This window comes from Thermobia domestica, chromosome 1 (genome assembly GCF_964235325.1).
Source record: "Thermobia domestica chromosome 1, izTheDome1.hap1.1, whole genome shotgun sequence".
Lineage (NCBI taxonomy): Eukaryota > Metazoa > Arthropoda > Insecta > Zygentoma > Lepismatidae > Thermobia > Thermobia domestica.
The window spans coordinates 224,271,951-224,291,842 of NC_137454.1; the positions used below are offsets into that span (position 1 = coordinate 224,271,951).

Here is a 19,892-nt window from a genome sequence, read left to right on the forward strand (position 1 = left end):
TTGCTTGCTAATTTTATACTTCAGCCCGATTTGTCATCTTGTCGAGTGTTGTCCTCATTCCACAAATCTCATGCAAGAAATAAATGAAATACCATTAACAAGATTCTTCGCAATGGTGAACCGAAACAAATATACACTGATCTCAGCTAATGAATTATATATATGACTTGTATAAAGGAAATATTCTCGGAAATCATTAAAACAGGTGACTACGTGAGCAATTTAAAACAGGCAAATAAACAAACATTCAACGAAATTTGGTTCAGATTGATTTAAAAACATTGATCTGTGCTCGTATAATCGATCCTATGTGCAAGGTTATAATCCCAGATCAATGTTCCCAAAAAGTTGACACAAAGAATCGTTAAATAAAAAGATAAAATGATTCTAATTGCTGGTGAAAACTCGCTAAAAATTATTCGTAAATTTTCATCTCTATATATACATATAGGCCTATAATAGATTTGTGATCAGTCTTAAGTTTGTCCTATGTACGCTCTAGAAACGTACAAATAAAAAAAATGCTATCATTGGATGATATATTACTAACCTTAATATGTCAATAGTACTTTATCAATAATTTTTCGTTTAGTACATTATTATTATTATTATTATTTTTACTTTAGGATCAATTTCATTTCAATGAAATAAAACATGAATTTAGAAAAATTGTACACAAAAGTTAAAAGTCTTTTAAAAATTGATCTTACTCATGTTACTTTAACTCACGCTACTATAGCTAATCAGCTTGCTATCGGTAATGCTATATGGTTTGTGCCTCTCAATGGAAGCCCTGCAAGCTAAGGAACATTCAAGGTTGTAATTGTTTTCCATTAGAAGGTAACGGATAACGGAAAATAAAGCAGGGTTCTATTGAACTACTCACACGCTGATTGAAATAAGCAACAAATAATAATAATAATAATAATAATAATAATAATAATAATAATAATAATAATAATAATAATAATAATAATAATAATAATAATAATAATAATAATAATAGAACTGCTTCGAATTAACAGAGAGGCTATTACAGAACGAGGCCCTTGTGCTACAGACGTCAAATATGTCAAGACTCAGATTAGGTTAGTTTGGGTTAGATTAGTTTAGGTTCGGTTGAGTTAGATTTCAAATTTCTGGACCTACTCTCCGGCACTTAACCCCAGAAGAATAAGCTATTTGCAAAACAAAAGTCGTTAAATTTGTAAGTTGCCAAATCGTCATTTAAAAATCACCAAAGAAGCCTCCAATTGAATATCTATCTATCTATCTATCTATCTATCTATCTATCTATATATATATATATATATATATATATATATATATATATATCTATATATATATATATATATATATATATATATATATATAGATAGATAGATAGATAGATAGATAGATAGATAGATAGATAGATATAGATATAGATATATCGCTGTTCTAAAAGTGAAATTCCCTAGACTTAGCGACTTTCTCTCCAAATTGATAACACTGTTCCAGATAGTGGCTGATGTCTTTTACACCTAAGAAATAATAGCTACAGTCAGTGACGTGCGCAAGGAGAAGGGGAATGTTTGGGCAAGGTACGCACAAATAAGCATTACCCTACAAAAATCACTATTGTCCTAAAAGGGTATGAGATTAAAACACTTGAAGTCCCCTTGATGAACTGCGTACGCCACCGGTTACACTTAATATGGAACAAAGAAGAAGACATATCCTACTACGTTTAGATAATGTGTCTCATCCTCGTCCAGCCATGCCTCAACCATGTAGTCATCATTGGAGTCTGGTGCCTGTGGTACGTTCGGCGTAGTTTTCATAGTATGAATGAAAATATCGGATACTCTGTCTTCTGAAAAAGGAGGTAGTGCAGCAACTCTTTTGATCTGCTTCCTGATATCATCATCTTCCCGATACACAAAATAGCTGAACTAATCCCATTCCCTAAACCTTTCTGCAAATGCTCTTAAAATAGTGAACGTAACATTCTTGGATTTTGGATTTGAAAAAAAAATGAAACGCAATTGACAGCTGACTTTTTTTTCTTCAAAATCGACAGTCATCTAGTGCGGATTCCATTACAACTTACTAATGACTTCTAGAATTACAGAGAATCTGTATGATGGAACGTTGTTTCTCTCTTCGAAGAAAGAAGACAGTAAGTAAATGGAAAATACTTCCATAAATAGGGCCTATTTATCATATCATCCCTCTCGAGACAAAGGGGTGTATCTTATTTTCTTAATTTTTCCACTAGACAAGATTAAACCTTTTTTCATTATTTATTGTATCGTCTTCTTTTAAAATTTAGTTTGATTTCGTAAGTTATATACCTGAAATGAAGGAAATCAAACTAAATTTTAAAAGAAGACATAAGAATAAATAATGAGAAAATGTTTAAACTTGTCTCCTGGGAAAGTTAAAAGAATGTGAGATACGCCCTTTTGTCTCGAGAGGGATGATATACTGTGCATAACTGCTAAAATCGATTAAACAGTTTTGAAAGTTGTCCATTAAAATTTTCTTTCATGAGATCCAGGACTACCAACGTATACGAGTTAACATAAAAAAAAAGAAAGAAATAAATTTTCGCCTAATAAGAATAGTAACTGTGTCAGCATTTTGATTGACGTTTTCATACCTAAAGGATATTAGGCAAATTTTGAATAGGCAAAACTTGAAGCCCCGTCCTGACCGACAATAGCAATAATAAACATTGTAATATGAAGATAACAATGAATACCCAGGTATAAAACAATCTGCTAAGGAGCACAACAATGAATATATATATATATATATATATATATATATATATATATATAACTAAACTAACTAACTCTATGGCCTATGGAACCCGGAGGTTCAGTGCCGCGTTCACAAAAGCTCTCCACTGACTTCTATCCTTAGCTAATTGGATCCAGTTTCTACTTTGTATTCCTATCTCTGCGAGATCCATCTTAATATTATCCTCCCATCTGCGCCTAGGTCTTCCTAATGGTCGTTTTCCTATGGGTCTACCAGTCAAGACTTTGAAAGCGTTTCTACTTTCTTCCATTCTAGCTACATGACCTGCCCACCTAAGCCTCCTAGACTTGACGACCCTAACAATGTTGGGTAAACCGTATAAACTATGTAGTTCCTCGTTATGAAGCTTCCGCCATTCCCCATTCTCGTTCCTCTTGGGTCCGAATATTCTTCTCAGGATCCTGTTCTCAAATACTTTCAGTCTATGTTCTTCCCTCAGAGTAAGCGACCATGTTTCGCAACCATACAGAACCATATATATAAATGTGATAAAGAGGAGCCAAGCTGGCTATGATCGTCACAATAGTCTATTCTGGTGCTGATCAAGTTCTGCAGTCACCTCTTGTCGCATTTACTTTACAATCCTCGGTAGTAATCCTCTTCAATGGTTGCCGTTCCTTGTCATTGAGGCTTTACTATCGGCAAAGAATATCCGTTATTACTCTTCGCAGGTATTATTTTCGCATGAGTTCTGTAGGTCGTCATCACTTTGGTTACTTTGGCTGTGCACCTAACACACTAGCTACTTAGATACACTTGAACTAATTAACCAAGAACCCACAATTTGGTTTATTTAAACTCAGAGATGTCTGCCATTTTATACCATCACCATCTGCAGACTTCAACAGACAGCTCCGTTTTATCCTGCCTGACGTACTGTAGACAATCACCTAACATCCTATTAACAAAGGCCAGGCGTTGCACAGGCATCTTGGGTGCTACTGTTTTACACATCTTATATGTTGCAAACTACATGTGTTTCCATAATTTTTGGTAACAATTTGTATATGATTCTGCAAAACAGTTAACTGTTTATGTATTATTTTCTTGATTTGAGCAGCACTTATACTGTTTATCTTCTTGCAGATCGTTGGAAATGTCAATTAATATGCCAAAGTCGAGAAACTGGAGAAGTACTACTAACAGGCGAGAATCTAACGGATGGAACTCCATGTTCATATGACCTTGCAAACCATATTTGCATTCAGGTACGTATATATTTTAATTACTACACAAGTTATTATCGAAACCAATCGTGTTACAGTCACAAAATAAGAAACACTTGAGACAATTCCTCATTGTTTTCCGTTCTCCTAAGTTTTCTCTATTTTCTCCACACTTGCATTTTGTAGACCAATAGTCGTAGAAAGAGTATAGTCCTTTATATGTCCGATGTATGACGTAGGAGCACGCTTTTACGGACTGAGAAACAGCAGACAGTAAAAGACTTAAGCAAAAGTAGGAGAAAGGATGAGGTGGAGAAAGGAATAAGCAAGTGTTGTCAGTGTAGGTGTCATCATGGATCTATGAATAGTGTGTCTGGAAAACCATCGCCCATGCTATCTATGTTCCTTGTGTGACTGTCACTCCTGTCTTTTACCAACGCCAGTTTATCTGCAGTTTTGCTCCTTCCCTTCTTCGTGTCGTTTACTAAAAAGAACAGCAGAAAACTATGACAAAGCACAGCATTCAGTTGGAGTGTTCAGTCTATGTCTTACTGTGACAACTACACTTGACTTAGTTATTACCTTCTGAAGTTACCGATGAGATAATCTGTAGAAGGGAAGTGATTGGTTTTGTAGAATGTCAATCAACTTAATCAAGTCTACGATGTTAATATCCTCGTCATAAATGCAGCTTAATTTTTCAGTAGGTACTCCTATTTCGGTACTTATAAGGTAAATCACGAAGTCTAGGCAAAGCTCTTTCTATTAAAAGAAAACAGATGCAATATAGACCAGTGGTTTCCATTCCCGGGATGCTTCCCCTGGACGACGTGAAAGACCATCACGAAGGCACATACTACTGGAGTAAAATGAACTCTGAAATATTTTTCAGTTGCAAAGGGGCCAGACTTATTTCTTGATTGGATTGAATTTAGTGCAACTTTATATAGGCAATGTCTATATGATATTTGGATCTACAGCTTAACGTGATATCCGCACCACATGAGAACCCGCCGAGAATCAAACCCAGGTTTCCCACGCTAACCACTTAGCCACGAGGAGCTCCAGAGTTTTATTTATTTATTTATTTATTTATTTTAAACTTAGATTACTTCTGCTGTATGTTGCAGAAAACTCGAAGAAACCATTGCGATTTTGCATTTACATTTCCAATGTATTTAAAAATATTGGCCAAATGAAAGTGAAAAAAAGTATTAATTTAATATTGCAGATTTAATTACTATCATGTTAAGTACTAAAATATAAATAATAGTACACAGAGTTAAAAAGGAACTTGTATGGTTGATAGTTTTTTTTTATATAGTTTCATGACTGCATAGTGTAATTAAACAGGTAATATTCATTGATACAGCTTACATTAAGAGCAAAAGGAATCAGAATTTTCTCCACGATACGACTGTGTAATTTCGAAATTAATTCCAGCCCGTGAGTCCAATGGTTGCTGAGCACCCATTAAAATGTGCTCTAATGGGTGCTTGAGCAACAGAGCCCATTGTAGTTGACGTCTATCTCCCTTATATTTACAACTTATAATTTTTTTAAAAAAAATAATGAAGTAAACTGCAACTGTGTTTGAATCGAATACAATATTGTTGCTTATGCAGGTAGCAAGTAGCAGCAAAAAGAAAAAAGTAAATAATGTATGCAACCCAACAACGTAAGAGTATAATGGGTTGCATAATATAAGCAATAAGTTATGGAATTCACTCATTCCTTCCTTGAGTTGATTCTTTTTCTTCTAAAAAAGATAATTATATTTTGTACGATCCGATTTGGATCAAACTTGGCATGTTAGTGGACCTTGATCTTCTATACAAGCTAGATCGCGGAATTAAATCCTTCCTCGACCAAAATGTTTCTTCACCGCTAATATAGGAGAAATTATTCGGAGTATTCAAACACTTCCGAAACATTTTTCTACGTCCCTGCAACACAAGAATGCCAACTAAAACTATCATTTAAAAAATTATCTTACGTTACAAGGAGATAGTAATATCAATACCCGTATCACAATTATACAATTTTCGTACAATTTAAATGGAACTGAAAAATCCTCGTCAGAAGAATATGTTACGTATCACGTGATAAACTTATTGTGCAACGAGTGTACCTGATACCGGGGAAACGAATATACTCTCTTGCAGAGTTGCCAACTAATTATATGTGGACAATCCGAACTTTTGTGCATAAGCCATAGTTAATTTCAGACCAAGATTGTATCTCGAAAACCAGAGCTAATCTTTAAATTTCAATGTCATTTTCGAAATCAGTGGCTCCAAATTAATAAAGTTTAGCTAGACTTATTTCTGCAACATTTTGTGGTTTGAAGAGTGTTATAGACCTACTATAGAAATAACTACATTTCTCTAGATTTTCGGAACATGTTTCTAATAATATTGAAACAAATGTTTTCCAGGATAGTTTTTTTTTTTTTTTAAGTGTACAATATAGTCCCAATTAGTAGCCTTTTGGTTTTGCACTAGTGGCATATGTAGTTAATTCTAAAAAATGTGCTCTTTGCGATTAAACGACGTAACAATTGCTCAAACACCCGTTGTTAATCTGGATTGTCTGTTTTAATATACACACCTTCTTAGTATTAAGTCATTCATAAATATTTGTAATTTAAGTAATTGCTTGTATTTATTATAGTAACAAGTAAATCAACCATTTCATTTCTATATAGATCATTGTTACGTTTCATAGCAACTAGTTTAACAACATTTCAGATTGATTGTTTTGTTTTACTGCTGTGCTCATAGGGACACTGTGAATCCATTGGATGTGATTTGAAACTCGAATCTGAAGCGAAAGAAGATTGGTGTGGCGTCTGCGGAGGAAATGGATCGACCTGTACTAATGTTACAAATACATATAGACGTGCCTTGAGACGGTGTAAGTATATAGTCGTACATTTTTCTAGGGTCGGTTATGTAATGAAGTCACAAATTCAGTTGCCTTCCCAATTAATACGAAATAATAACTAATAAAAAAAATAATTATGGAAATTTATTCTTGTATAGGAATAAGAAACGATTAAACAAAGATTTTTCTTATTTTAATATAAAGTCTATAACCCTAATATTGATGTTAATGGGAGATTTGGTAAAATCACGATGTTTGATGTTGCTCTACGTACACGTTTTCTAGCTTGGCTCTTTTTCACGTTAGTCAGCCTCCGAGAACAGCCCTTTAAACGCCTTCCTTTAAGTAAAATGTAATCACACTTTCCCGCAACCGCTGGGCGAAGAAAGGAGGCGGTCGAGGGAGGACAAGGAATGGGCGGGGGAAGTATATGTTGCACGCTCCGTACGATAAAGTGGTCGCAGAAGGTAAAATCTGGTAGTCGCAGAAGAAAGAACGATTCTTCGTTTCATGGGCGATATAGCTTCGCAGTAGGTTTCGAAAAATGATTGTGTTTTCTTTACAACGCTCATACATAAGTTATTATGATGAAAAAAAGGAAATACTTTCCTAATGCACTTTAGGATTTCAAAACTTAATAACACGTAATATACGTCATAGATGGGGTTCGGGTCTGGGATGGTTTTGATTATTTCACCTTTAGTCCAGCCATTTTGTACCTAAAATACTTTAAAGTTGGAAAAAAATCCCATAAAGCTGAATTTTTTAGAATAATTTCCTTTTGTTAATGTACTTTGACACATCAGAAGTCCCCTACTCTCCGACATGTGTTTCCTCTCAAAATGGCGGACAAAGATGGCGGCCATGAAATATCAGCTTAACGACTTTAGGCGACAATAACTTTTTTTTTCTTTATGATATTTTGGGTACGTATCAAGTATATATGCATGCCGGGAAGATTGAAATTAAATTTTTATGATACTTATCTTGTCAAACTTCAATTTTGATAGGTTTAAATTTGTTATAGGCCCTATGTATAAAAAATGTCAAACCAAATATCACATTTTTATGTTTGGAGGCAATTATATTAGAAGACAAATTAGCAATAAGGAAATTTGTTTGAATGAAAGTTAAGGATACTTTTATCAGCTTTAAAATGAGGTATTTACTTTGTCTTTACGTAACTTGATGTAGATTCTATATAAGATTTATTATATACTTTATGCATACATTATTAAGAAACGAAAAAGTTTTTCTACATTCTCAACTTCGTTCTCAGATTTTAACCGTAAAGTATCTGCACAAACGAACAGCTCGTTCCAAATTACCCAATTGAAACCTCTGCCTTTCATAAATTTGAACGCTTCCAACGTAAATACAATTGATACAGCTCTGAAAATGGCGGTAAACAAGTGTTCAAAACATAACCAAAGAAATTGTATTGCGATATTTCACCAACTACTCTATATCAAAGTTGTAGATATTGTGAAATCATCAGAACGCGACAGTGATCTTGGAAATGTTGTAGTTAGGTGGATTTGACGCTATTATGTCATACCTTGCAGCAATAGGTCACACGATGTCAGGAAGTGGCCTGGAAGATTTGTGAGCTATGGTTTATGCACCAAATTCCGTTGTGCACACTTGATGAATGGTCGTGCATTTTCACGAGCAGTAAGAGCTCACATTCTAACGTTTACTGTTCTGATGAAACATGTGGACAGCTTTCAGCCAAATAGATAAAAGTATTGTCGACAACCTAAAAGCTAAACTTTCACTCATTATGAATGGTCCTGCAACAACTGAGGAGTGTTTGCTTAGCAGCAGTGAACTGACTTCGTTCCATGAAGTCATGTATGGAGCAGCTTCATGTATGAAAGCTGAAGACGTTGGACGTACAGATGGATTGTGGTTGCAGTATTTTGAGCAAGTGAAAATTATGTTACTGTTTATTGGACCTGAAAGGACTGGAGACTGGCAATTGCATTTACTTGACACAAAGCTCATACTGCCTTACTTGCATGCAGCGGGTTGCAAGTGTGCACATTTATGTGTGCAGCAAATTGAGGACTTAGAAAAAAAATGGGTCCAATTGAATACGAGAAATTTATGTGGCAGAAGTGACTCTTTTTGGAGTGGAGTGTGGACTGATATGGTTATTGAGCAATGCCTTATGCGTCCAGTGAAGATATGAGGAGGATTAAAACAGGACAGAGGTATTACAGAGAATACTCTAGCACGGTGGATACTGACGACGACAGTTTGTACATAAAGAAGTTCAAAAGTACTTGACGATGCAACTTAGGGGAGGAGGATATATATATATATACGTATATAATATGTAGGCATATATTGGATACACAGTTACAAATTCGTTGTTATTTTTTCCTGTAATATGTATGGCTCACATCAAAATTTAAAGAATGCATTGAATGTAAATTCACTAGAGACTCCAAAGGCGGAGATTTATTTTGCAGGGGAGGGGTACAAAACTGCTTTCGCCGCCACTATTTTGTAGAACCCTGAAGCCGCCATTGCATATTTGCTAGTGTATACGTAGATTGATTGGCATATGTATATACTTTCTCTTCCATTTTTCCGAAGGCAGGTATGTTGGCCCTTAACATGTTTTAGTTAATCTATTCCCTCCCAAAGAAGAATTGAATTTGAAGAATAATTAGAGTGGAGTTGCGTAGCGGGTAGAGTTTATGAAAGGTCTCTTAGCTTTATTATAGATTATAAAACAGTATCACAGCATAATACAAAAGAAGAAAAAAGAAATTGTTGGTTAAAAAAGAAATTGTTTAGTAACTCTGATATAAAGGGTGCAAATACGATGAAAGAATGATGTTTTACAACACTTACCTGGAATGCGGCAGAAGTTGCAAAATTTGGCGACTTTTTACATTGAGCGCAGTTATTGAAAGGGAAATCACACGGATATAATTGTGAAAATGGGTGATCTCCAATGCAAGTGTACATTGTCTGATATCAAACGAAAATCTTTTTCACGCCAGAGCTGAGCGCTTTGCAACTTAATGACGCATAAAAGTAATTACAGAATTACGCGTAATTTCACTAACTTCTAATTAAAAATGGAAATCATTTGCAGAAGAATTCAAGAAATACTATAAATACTATAAATACTTAGTAAACCATTGACGGAGAACGAAGGCGTATACTGTGACACTTTTTTTTTTTTTTTAGATGGAAGAGGGAAAATGCTAAAATATGACACGATATGGTTTTGTGGGTCTCGTTATAAAACGTCTAACTTCTTATAATATTTTTTTCTATCAATAATTTTTGAGCGCAGTAACCAATTTTAGAGTGCAGTAAATTACTTTATGTTGCTTTCTCTTTAAATTGTTGTAAACTATACACGTATAAATCATCTCGTTCATTCAAGTTATTGGGAAAATAAAATTTATTTCAAGGAACTTACTTTTGAACCTGGTTTTTACTGCTTTAAGGTAATTCACTGCCCAACGTGATTTTTTACCTCCGGGGAAATAATAGTTGATTCTGAATGATTTTGGTGTGTAGAAAACGAAAATGATTAATTTTTGCACTTCACTTCACAATTCTGAGATATTGGATGAGATACATTTCGCCCATACATGTAATTTATTGAAATCAAGAAAGTAAAGTAAGCCCTGTTAACCTAAAGAATCGAAGAGTGGAAGTTTAAAATGGTACTTTGCAATAAGAACATTGTACCTCTCAAAGCCCTCTTATCTCTCTTTTTCAAATAGATAATTATAAGCAGTGTTGCCAACAATGTTAACAATAACGTTACTACACGTTCTGCGAAAAATCGCTAGAAACCTTAATTGTAATGGACACCATGCAAGTTTATTCGCTGTAAGACATTTCAAAAGTCGCTAAATCTCTAGTTTAACAATGTTTAAAAAACAAATTTTATCTCTAAAATATATTAGCAAATAGCAATTTTAGCGACAAAATTCCTAAACTGGCAACACTAATTGTAAGTCCTTTAAGTTATTTACATTTCATTTATTTGGTCACTCGTGCCATACATCATTATATATTTTTCTTCCTATAGCCCATCCATGATTCAAAGTAAGAAAACCCATGTCCCATCGTCTTTTTGCGTTCTCCTTCCCTTGCAGAGAAAAGTAGATTGCTGTGTGAGGTGTCAGAATTCAGAGCTGTTGACAAGATCTCTTTAACGCGTGGGAATGTGTTGTTGACAAGATCTTCGCACGTGTATTGTTTAAATGTGTTTGAAGCATATTGTTTTAGAAATCGAGCGTTGTGCTGTGTACCAAGTGAGTTATTGGTACAAAATGAAACGAGTTGATCACGCCGAACGTGTACTAATCATCCGGGTATTTTTTGTTTTGTATATGGTAGATTTACACCCAAACTACAAAGGAAGAAAATATACAACATTACAAAACTTGGTTATTCTTTGTACTTCAGTTGTCGAATTGGTGACCAGGACAAGGCATGGGCTTCTCATCAGTTCTGTGTATCTTGTACAACAAATATTAGGTTGTAGTTACATGGGAAACTACAGGCCTTGCCGTTTGCTGTACCGATGGTGTGGAGGATACCAACAAACCATCTTAATGATTGTTACTTCTGCATGTCTTATAAACGTAAACATGTTATCCAGTATCCTGATATTCCTTCTATGACCTGTTCCTCATAGTGACAATTTACCAATTTCTGAACCCCTTGACACATGGACAGTGGAAGAAGATGACTGAAATGAACCTGACGTTTCACCGGAGCCAGTGGCTTCTTCGTCAAAAGATCCGGACTATATACCAATACATGCTGACAATGGCATACATTTAATAGAGCAGGAAGACTTAAATGATTTTGCACGGGATTTAAATTTGTCGAAAGAAGCATCCGAACCTTTACGTTATAGACTACAAAAATGGAAATTACCTGTCCTGGTACAAAAGTTTCTGAGTTTCGACACAGACATCAATCCTTTGTACAATATTTTGCTACGGGGAGGAATATGTGTTTCTGTACAGACGTTACAGATTTGATGAACCAAATAGGTGTTTTATACAATGCAGATGAGTGGCGATTGTTTATCGATTGCTCAAAATTTAATTTGAAAGCCGTATTGCTTCATAATGGTAATACTTTCCCATCAGTTCCGGTGTTCCATGCTGTTGGCTTAAAAGAAACTCATAAAAACATGTATGTCATTTTGCGTGTTATAAAATACAAGGATCATGGTTCGAAAATATGTTGTGCCTGAAAGTGCTTGTTGCTTAGATTACAAAGTGGTTTCCCAACTATTGTTTTGAGTGTGTGTGTGTTTGTGGGACAGTCGTGCGAAATACAAACATTATATGGTGTAACATTGGAGAAACGGGCCCAGGAGACGAAGGGGTATGTAACATAAAAGCAGAACCATTGGTTTCTCCTCATAGAATTCTTCTTCCTCCCTTGCATATAAATCTTGAGTTGATAAAAAAAAAAAAACTTTGTGAAGGCACTCAACAAAGATTGTGACGCTTGTACGTACCTGAAAAATGTTCCCTGAGATCACATATGCTAAATTGAAGGAAGGAATTTTTTTGGGCCCCAAGTCAGGGAAGTAATTTTGGATAAAATGTTTGAAAATCTTCTGCAAGGAGCTGAGTTAGCAGCTTGGCAGTCCTTTAAAAGCGTCGTACGCGGGCTTTTTGGAAACAGAGAAGAAGAAAATTACGAAACATTGGTCAGAAATTTGTCAGAATGCTGCAACATGGGTTGCAGTATGTCCTTGAAAATCCACTTCCTCCACTCACATCTAGATATTCCTGACAAACTAGGAGATGTTAGTGATGAACAAGGGGAAAGGTTTCTTTTCGTGATGGAGAAGAGATACCAAGGTTGTAAGGATTCTGCAATGATGGGAGACAATTGTTGGTTTCTTCTGCGCAAGAGTTTGAATAGATATATCAAAAATTTGAATAGATATTTCCAAGACCTTTTATAAACATCTTATTCCGTGCATCTCAAAGATTTTCAATTTTTCTCTACGCCATTGTTACGTATGATTGCATGATTACGTATCAATCTACATTAGTAAACTGATTTGAAAATAGAGTTGCATGATTTTATAAGTGTGTTAAAACCTTATAGGCGTGATCATGTAACAATCTGTATCGAAACATGTTAATGTAAGTATAATACAGTAGGACCTCGAGTATCCAACACAATTTCCAGCCATTTCTCAGCCCTTATTCAACCGATCTATTGCAAATTTTGGGAGCCATAAGTAGATAGCCTTTGAAGCTTATTCTCCAAATTTTTTGTAAACTAGTTGAATAGGGGCTGAGAAATATCCCGAAAACTGTGTCGGATAATCGAGGTTTTACTGTTTATAACGCGAATAATAAATCTGTTCATATCTTTTGAACTGGACGTGACATGACATTCTCATATTGATTTTTGAAATCAGCGTGGCCGTTTCCTTAAGAATCGCCTATTTTGATCGCTGAGGTATAAAAGAGAGTTTTTATTTGTCGGGCAGTGTTATGATTTTTTTTCTATCATTCAGTACTACTACTTACCGAATGTTAAGAAACTTAAAGAATTTTCTGGATGTGTATGATAGGAAAGTATTGCTGCTTCATTTCGACTCCTGTCTTGAAAATGAGATGGAAAGTGCATTTTAAATTTGAGACAAGACGAGAAACATAATTATCGTCTCTTTTCCGAGAAGAGAAATCTCAAAAGTTTCGTGGGTAACACTAGTTCACCAAAACCTTAGATATAAAACTTGTTATAGTGTCATATAATTCAGAGTATAACCAGTTGAGAATGCCCAATGAGCATTGCCAGAACAAACTTAAAAAGAATCATTTTATTCGGAATTTATATGAAATTGCATATTAAATTTATTTGATTAACTAACTACGCAATAATTATTGAATAAATAACTGTAGTTATTGAATCAATATTGGCATTGATCAACACCAATATCATGTCTCTATGACTTACGGTTCCCGAGATATGACTTCTTAAATCTCCCGAAATCGGAACTTTTTTGGCCAATATCCAGGCACGTAGCCAAGGGGGGGGGTCCGAACCCCCCTTCGAGACCAAAAATGAAAAAAATTAAGGAAGGATGAAACAAAATGAAATGAGAAAAAGAAGGACCAGCGTTAAAAATAAAAAACTACAGGGAGCTTTTGGCTACTCTTTCTTATGAGGAGATTAGTATTATTTGCAATACATAGTGGCGAGGTGAGCAAGATATCCGGGAAGAGTCAGGGAATTTGGAATTTCTAGAAAAGTTACGGAATTCTCAGAATTTCTTCTACTAGTCAGGGAGATTTAAAGCTTCGGAAAGCATAGTGTCGTTATGTAACAGTTAATGTCGGAAAGCATAGTGTCGTTATCATAATTTTTTGTCATCGCATCTTGCAGTATCAAACATGTTATTTAAAAAAAAATTCTACTGCTCCTTTAACCTGTCATTTGAAACAGACTGTAGTTGACGGAATAATAAAAACAAAAATTTATGTGGAAAGACAGTTCAGACAGAAAAGAACGCAGATATTGTAAAGTATTTTACAAGACATTTTTGAGTATGTGCTTTTTATAAAAGTGAATATGTACTTTTTATAATAGTTGAGGTCATAATGAAAGGAAAATTGTTATGTTTGAATAAACAGAGGAATGACGTAAATATTGTAAAATCTTTTTCAGTACGTTATTATTATTATTATTATTATTATTATTATTATTATTATTATTATTATTATTATTATTATTATTATTATTATTATTATTATTATTATTTTACTCGAGATTTCTTCATAGTTTATTATAATACTTACCAACATATCCTCATTTTATTGTTCTAACAAACCATTAGATTGATCGAGCTCCTAGGCCTTCAGAATTTCATGTCACCTTCCCCACCCCCTTCCCCCGTTACGAAATCCTGGCTAAACGAAACAACATATGTTCCAGTAAAATAGTTTAGAATGATCGAGTCCCTGGTGTGATGACCACAGTATTTCATGTCACGTAACCCCCCCCCTCTTCACAAAATCCTGGCTACGTGCCTGCAATATCTCGGAAATGGTAAGGGGGACTCGAAAAATTCCAGGTAGTTTTTTATGCTCCATCGAATAGAGGGCTCAAAATTGAAAAAATCGCAAATAACAAACAGACAAACACACACGCAGACATAGAGAATTCAGTAACGAACTCTTTAAGTTCGTTGAAAACTATGAATTGATGAAGGGGTTGTAATAACACAATGAAGATGATTTATGAACAACGTTTGAAGATACGTAAGTCAGTACACAATATACTCCAATATTGTGTACATTTTGTACATTATGCACACACGTTGTTGTGCATATAACAACATGTGTCAAATGTTGTTATATCACCCTTCGTGAAGCTCTAGTGATGCGGAAGGATTCTAGAAATTTATAGATGAAATTAAGAAAACATCGAGACATTGATTTATTATATACATTAAAAAAAAAACGAGATAAGGAAAATTTCGATTCGAGACGAGAAAAGTATTTAGAGAATCGAGACGAAACGAGAAAGGGGTTTTCGAGAATCGAGATAAATACTATCTCGTGTTTTCTCGTCTCGTGGCCACAGACAAGGAATATGTAGACATTATTCACCTTATACCCTTCAATGAAATGTCGAGTTCTGTGTGCTGAACAAGTAACAACCAATCAGATTCGGTCAATATCGAGAATGAGTGATGCCGTCATCACTATTTCTCTTGACGTCACGAGCAGAGGAGGAAGAAAATCGGCAGCTATTTAGGCTTAGCAACTTTAGAGGGAAACAATACAAAGAAGAAACTAGGAGAATGTACTAATAGGTAGATGAAGTGAATAAACTACCGTTCCATATTGAAAGTGTACATAACTCGTTTTTCTAATCTGAGGAGCAGTGGTTCGTAGGAGAATTTTAGAACGCAGGTTGGACCAATGAGATTATTTAGCAGACATATTTTTTTTTCAGTGAAAATTATATATTCAAACTGAAGGATGGTAGATGTTGGGGTGAAAATTTTAAATTAGAGGGGTCAATGGCGAATATAGGAGGGTGCGCCCAAGTCTTTGAGCAGGAGATGATCACTTTTGCTAAGAAATAATATAATCTAATACTAAAATTTCCTTATAAAATAAATAACAACCGATTTCAATATTGATTTCCATAGAACATAAATGATAAAGAGATACCGAGAATCGGTTTCTTAGAATCGATTCGGCATTCCAACAATAGGTATCACGTCCTTTGTTAATCCTCTATTCAAACAAGAAGTGGTTGAAATGAACCGTTTCTGTTTCCAGAGATGATCGCTATAAAACACCAACGGTAGTTGATAACGAAAAGCGATTTCTTTTGAATCGATTTAGCATTCGAAGATTATGAACCATCTCCTTCTCGTTAGACCTCTATTCAAACCAGAAGTGATAGAAATCAACAATTTCCGGTTTCAAAGTTGATCGCTATAGAGCAAAAACGGTAGAAGGTAGTGACAAGCGGTTTTCTTGAATCGATTCAGCGTCTCAAGAAAAGAAACTACCTCCATCCATTAAAAAAAATACCTTTTTAAAGCCGGAAGTGGTAAACATTTACTAGTACTTCCGATGTCAATGTCGATTGTCATGAAACAAAAACGGCAATAGATAAACCGAAGGATTTCTTGAAATTGATACAGCGTTCCAAGGTGGATGTATCTCATGTGATAATTCTCTATTCAAATCGAAAATGGTAGAAATCAACCGTTTCTGGTTTCAACATTGATTGCCATAGAAAAGAAACAGTTACAGATAGCTAGAAATAGTTTTCCGCAATCGATTCAGCGTCTTAAAGAAGGATTCCACCTTCTCCTCTATCTCTCTATTAAAAAGTCGAGAGTGGTAAAAATTTACGACTTTTAACAGATGTCATCTCACTAACTCAATCTTTCTATTGCAGTCTGAAATTATAGATGTGTTTCAATATTAAATTCGTATAGTTTAAAATTCCGTCGTATTTTAACAACTGCGAAATGAAACTTATTTGTTTTTATACTGTATCTCTGGGACCGGATAATTATTTAAGAGATATTTTGAAGAATTAGATAGAAGAATGATATTTGAAACTTGATCCTCATTATGTTTTAGTAGTAAGTAACGTTAATTAAAATACGTTACATTGTGCTCGTGGAATTACAAACTAAGAACTCTGTAAATACGCCAGTACTACATATATATAAAAAGATTTTTTTTATCAAGATTAGTACGTGGAATCTGAATTTTACATGGAATACACTTCCTTTTGTCTCTCTTATTGACTTTTCTGAAAACGACGTTGATTTTATTTTTTTTTTAAATGTAAAATTTCCCTCAACGGCTGTTCTTAAGAATTCCGCTCAGTCGCCTCGTTTTAATTCCCCTTCTGCTAAGGAAAACATCAATCTTCAAGAGATTTGATAACGCTTTTTCTCTTGTTTTGTTGATCGTTAAGTCTCTTTTTTTCCTCTCTGGCTCTGATTGGGTTTCCATCTCCCCGAGCAGAAGGAAAATTTTCTTCGCTGGAAAAATAATCAAGTGGAGCTTGTAAACAAATTAGTTTCATCATTTTAGTTTTCGTGTTATTTGGAGAGATTTAAAGAAAAATCCATCTCTTTCTGAAGTTATCATTTATTCGCTTATATTCAACTTACTTGTATTTCGTATATTTACTTGCTAACATTGTACAGGTCTTTTAAATAAGAAATTCAAACCCTCCTAACATTAGACCCTGAAAGTGCATTCGTCACATTAGAGTAAGAGTTTGCGGTATTTTTAAAGAAAATATAAATTATTTTTGTAATTGATACAAGTCATCATTTTGAGATAAACGTCTCAATCTTTCAGGCACTTGAAAAGGACTTTGAATCTTGCTTAACCTGATCCGTAAAGAGGCCCACTCACGGTCCATGGTTTGCGCAAACAAGGCTGTTTGTGCAAACAGTTTGACCGTGTGTGGCGATGTATGAACTGTTTGCGCAAACGTTTGTGCAAACATTTTCCACATCGAACTCGTTCGAAAATTGTTTACACGAACATGATGTTTGCGCAAACACGTGGACCGTGTATGGGCATGTTTGTGCAAACACGAGCTTTATTTCCGAGTAGGAAGCCTAGTGTACAGACGCTTATTTCTTTCGCTATGGCGTCAATGAATAGGAATCACGAATTCTGGCGAGAATGTATTGACCTTTATCGAAATTTACCTGAACTGTGGAAGGTAAAGAGTGAAGATTATAAAAACAGGAATTTGAAAAATATGGCATATGAGAAGTTATTGCAGATTTCAGATGAGAAAAGACATGGCCTTGTGTTGGCTTCACACGGCGTTCAATTGGCATTGAGCGGTGTTGACAGTTCGCGACAAGCAGTTGTGCACGCTGTCTTCTCGCGCTACTGCGAATCTTGACAATATCACAGGCGCTACTTAGAAATATTGTACTAGCACATTAACTGCTCACTTTACCAAGTAGAGAAAAGAATTACGAACAAATACGTGAAAACTACATCTTTCTATGTCAACTGGTTGTCATGATAGACGCTTTGAAAGGTTTCCATATAAAACAATTAGTAAAACGAGCGTTGAGTCCCGCGTCTAATTTCCATTGGATTTTGTTTCGATTTGCAAATAGAACTCACAACTTTTATTACAGGATAATCAGGGGTGTAGCCAGCAAGTTGTTCTAGGAGAACATTACTTTCAGGGGGAAGCAGAACAAATTACCTCTTTCACAACATGAAAGCATTTTAACTTACCATACATACATACATACTATGCGCATTATTATATTTTCACAATGCTTCCTTATCAAAAGACGGATCGTGACAGTACTGAAGTTAAAAACCGGAGTCTAAAAGATGAATCAATAAGCTATTAATAAGAAAATAAATGCTGTTTATAGCAGTCTGTTTATCTGACTTTGTGTTTATGTAGGTTAAAATACTAAAGAGGAAAAAAAAACGAAAAAATATTAACTCCGATATTATTATGCAATAATATAGTAGTGAGTTCACACTGCACCCAGTTAGGGAAATGAGAATATAAAGCATATGCTTAATTTTAGTTGATTGAATTAGGTATAGAAACCGTATTGATGACGATTGATTTTTTAAAAAATTTTCATATTTTATTATAAAGTCCTTCATTTGCATTCTGTTAAAAAAGTTTATTAAACATATAGGGTAAATGTGCCAGTCCTCGACCACCTAACTCATTTTCTTATGGTCCTTAATCGTTTTTCACTCAATGGAACAACTTAGGAGGATGCAAGTAGCTCACATGTGTTCCTAAAACTATATTTTATCTATATTTTATCCAAAACTGAGATAACTTTTACCATTTATGTAATATTAGTCGGAGAAACACCAGTAACTGATTTCTTTTAGTGTCCGACCATTTTTCGTTAATGTTCGACCGCCTACTGTTTAGTCATCGACCACTACTCGATTAATGTGCTTTTAATTACAGTATGAAGGCTAAAGCATAACTTTACCAAACTAATAGCATCTCTAGATGTTACATCATTAGTTTTTCAGGTGTCACTTCGCAATTTCGCACAATAGTCGCCGAGATTAAGTAATTTTGTGATAGATTTGTCAAGAAAGGGACCACCAAATTTATTTAAGGTTCAGTGGAATGCAGCACCAAACATGCTCCGTCTTCTCTGGGTTGAAGGGGTATAAACCCCATCTTCCGAATTCGTTTTTAATTACTAATTGTGTTGCTACCTTGTATATCACTCTTTTAATTAGTGGTGCAGAAATAACATGTGTAACATTTTACTCAGTTTCCATGTAGAACTCTCGAAAACGATTTGAACACTGATACGTCGCAGGGTTGAAGAATATGTGTGTTCTTTGGTGGAAGGGAGTAGAGTACTATAACATGGCTGGAACAAAATTCGCTTACTTCCATTGTCAAGTGAGTCTTGTGACCGTCGATTAGCAGAAGGACTGGTTTCTTAACAGAGGGATCATTCACCCATTTTAGGAAGCCGTTTGCTATCCA

At 34.9% G+C, this 19,892-nt stretch overlaps 1 protein-coding gene across 2 annotated transcripts in view; it reads left to right on the forward strand.

Moving 5' to 3' along the window:
• The window catches only part of LOC145694306 (A disintegrin and metalloproteinase with thrombospondin motifs 1-like), a 176,678-nt gene that overhangs the window by 128,557 nt on the left and 28,229 nt on the right, over positions 1–19,892 (forward strand). For both annotated transcript variants that reach the window (XM_081770395.1, XM_081770400.1), the window contains exons 11-12: positions 3,895–4,016; positions 6,758–6,890. In XM_081770395.1, the coding sequence (XP_081626521.1) occupies positions 3,895–4,016; positions 6,758–6,890 (255 nt within the window). The remainder of the gene's footprint in view (positions 1–3,894; positions 4,017–6,757; positions 6,891–19,892) is intronic.